The 643-nt window shown below is 54.1% G+C and overlaps 1 protein-coding gene across 1 annotated transcript in view; it reads left to right on the top strand.

Annotated features, from left to right (window-relative positions):
- The window catches only part of LOC119585364, a 2,175-nt gene that overhangs the window by 551 nt on the left and 981 nt on the right, over positions 1–643 (top strand). The window contains exon 2 of the mRNA XM_037934035.1: positions 32–636. Coding sequence (XP_037789963.1) covers positions 32–636 — 605 coding nt within the window. The remainder of the gene's footprint in view (positions 1–31; positions 637–643) is intronic.

Below are 643 nucleotides of genomic sequence, written 5' to 3'. Positions count from 1 at the left end.
ATGCATAACCAACACGTTCTTTGCCACCAAGCCGCATCGCCGAGTGTCCTGGCGGCATCCCAGATCTCGCCACTGGCACCAGCTGGATCTCGTCATCACTCGGAGACCATCACTGAACTGTGTTCTCACCACATGCAGCTATCACAGTGCTGACTGCGACACTGACCACTCCATGGTCGGCAGTGAAATCCGTCTCCAACCCAAACGGATCCACCAATCTAAGCAGGAAGGTCGTCCCCGCATTAACACCAGCAAGACGGCAATCCCAGACCTGTGCGAGCGCTTCACCAATTCCATTGAGGATGCCCTCAAAAACTGCCCTGGTGGCAACACTGAAGAGAGGTGGAGTCACATCCATGATTTCATCTACAACTCTGCAATGGACACCTTCGGCAAGAGAGAGAGGCAGAACCCGGATTGGTTCGAAGCCGGCATTGCTGAACTAGAGCCAGCAATTGAGGCCAAGAGAGCTGCCCTCATTAACCACAAGAGGGAGCCTTCTGTGAAGTCACTCGCTGCACTCAGGAAGGCCAGGAACGACGCCCAACGGATCGTTCGGCGCTGCGCAAATGACTACTGGATCAGCCTTTGTGAGAGTATCCAGCTCTCTGCTGACTGTGGCAATATTCGTGGCATGTATGAA

Source organism: Penaeus monodon, chromosome 19, assembly GCF_015228065.2.
Source record: "Penaeus monodon isolate SGIC_2016 chromosome 19, NSTDA_Pmon_1, whole genome shotgun sequence".
NCBI classification, from domain to species: domain Eukaryota; kingdom Metazoa; phylum Arthropoda; class Malacostraca; order Decapoda; family Penaeidae; genus Penaeus; species Penaeus monodon.
This window is presented reverse-complemented; position numbering and strand designations above follow the sequence as displayed.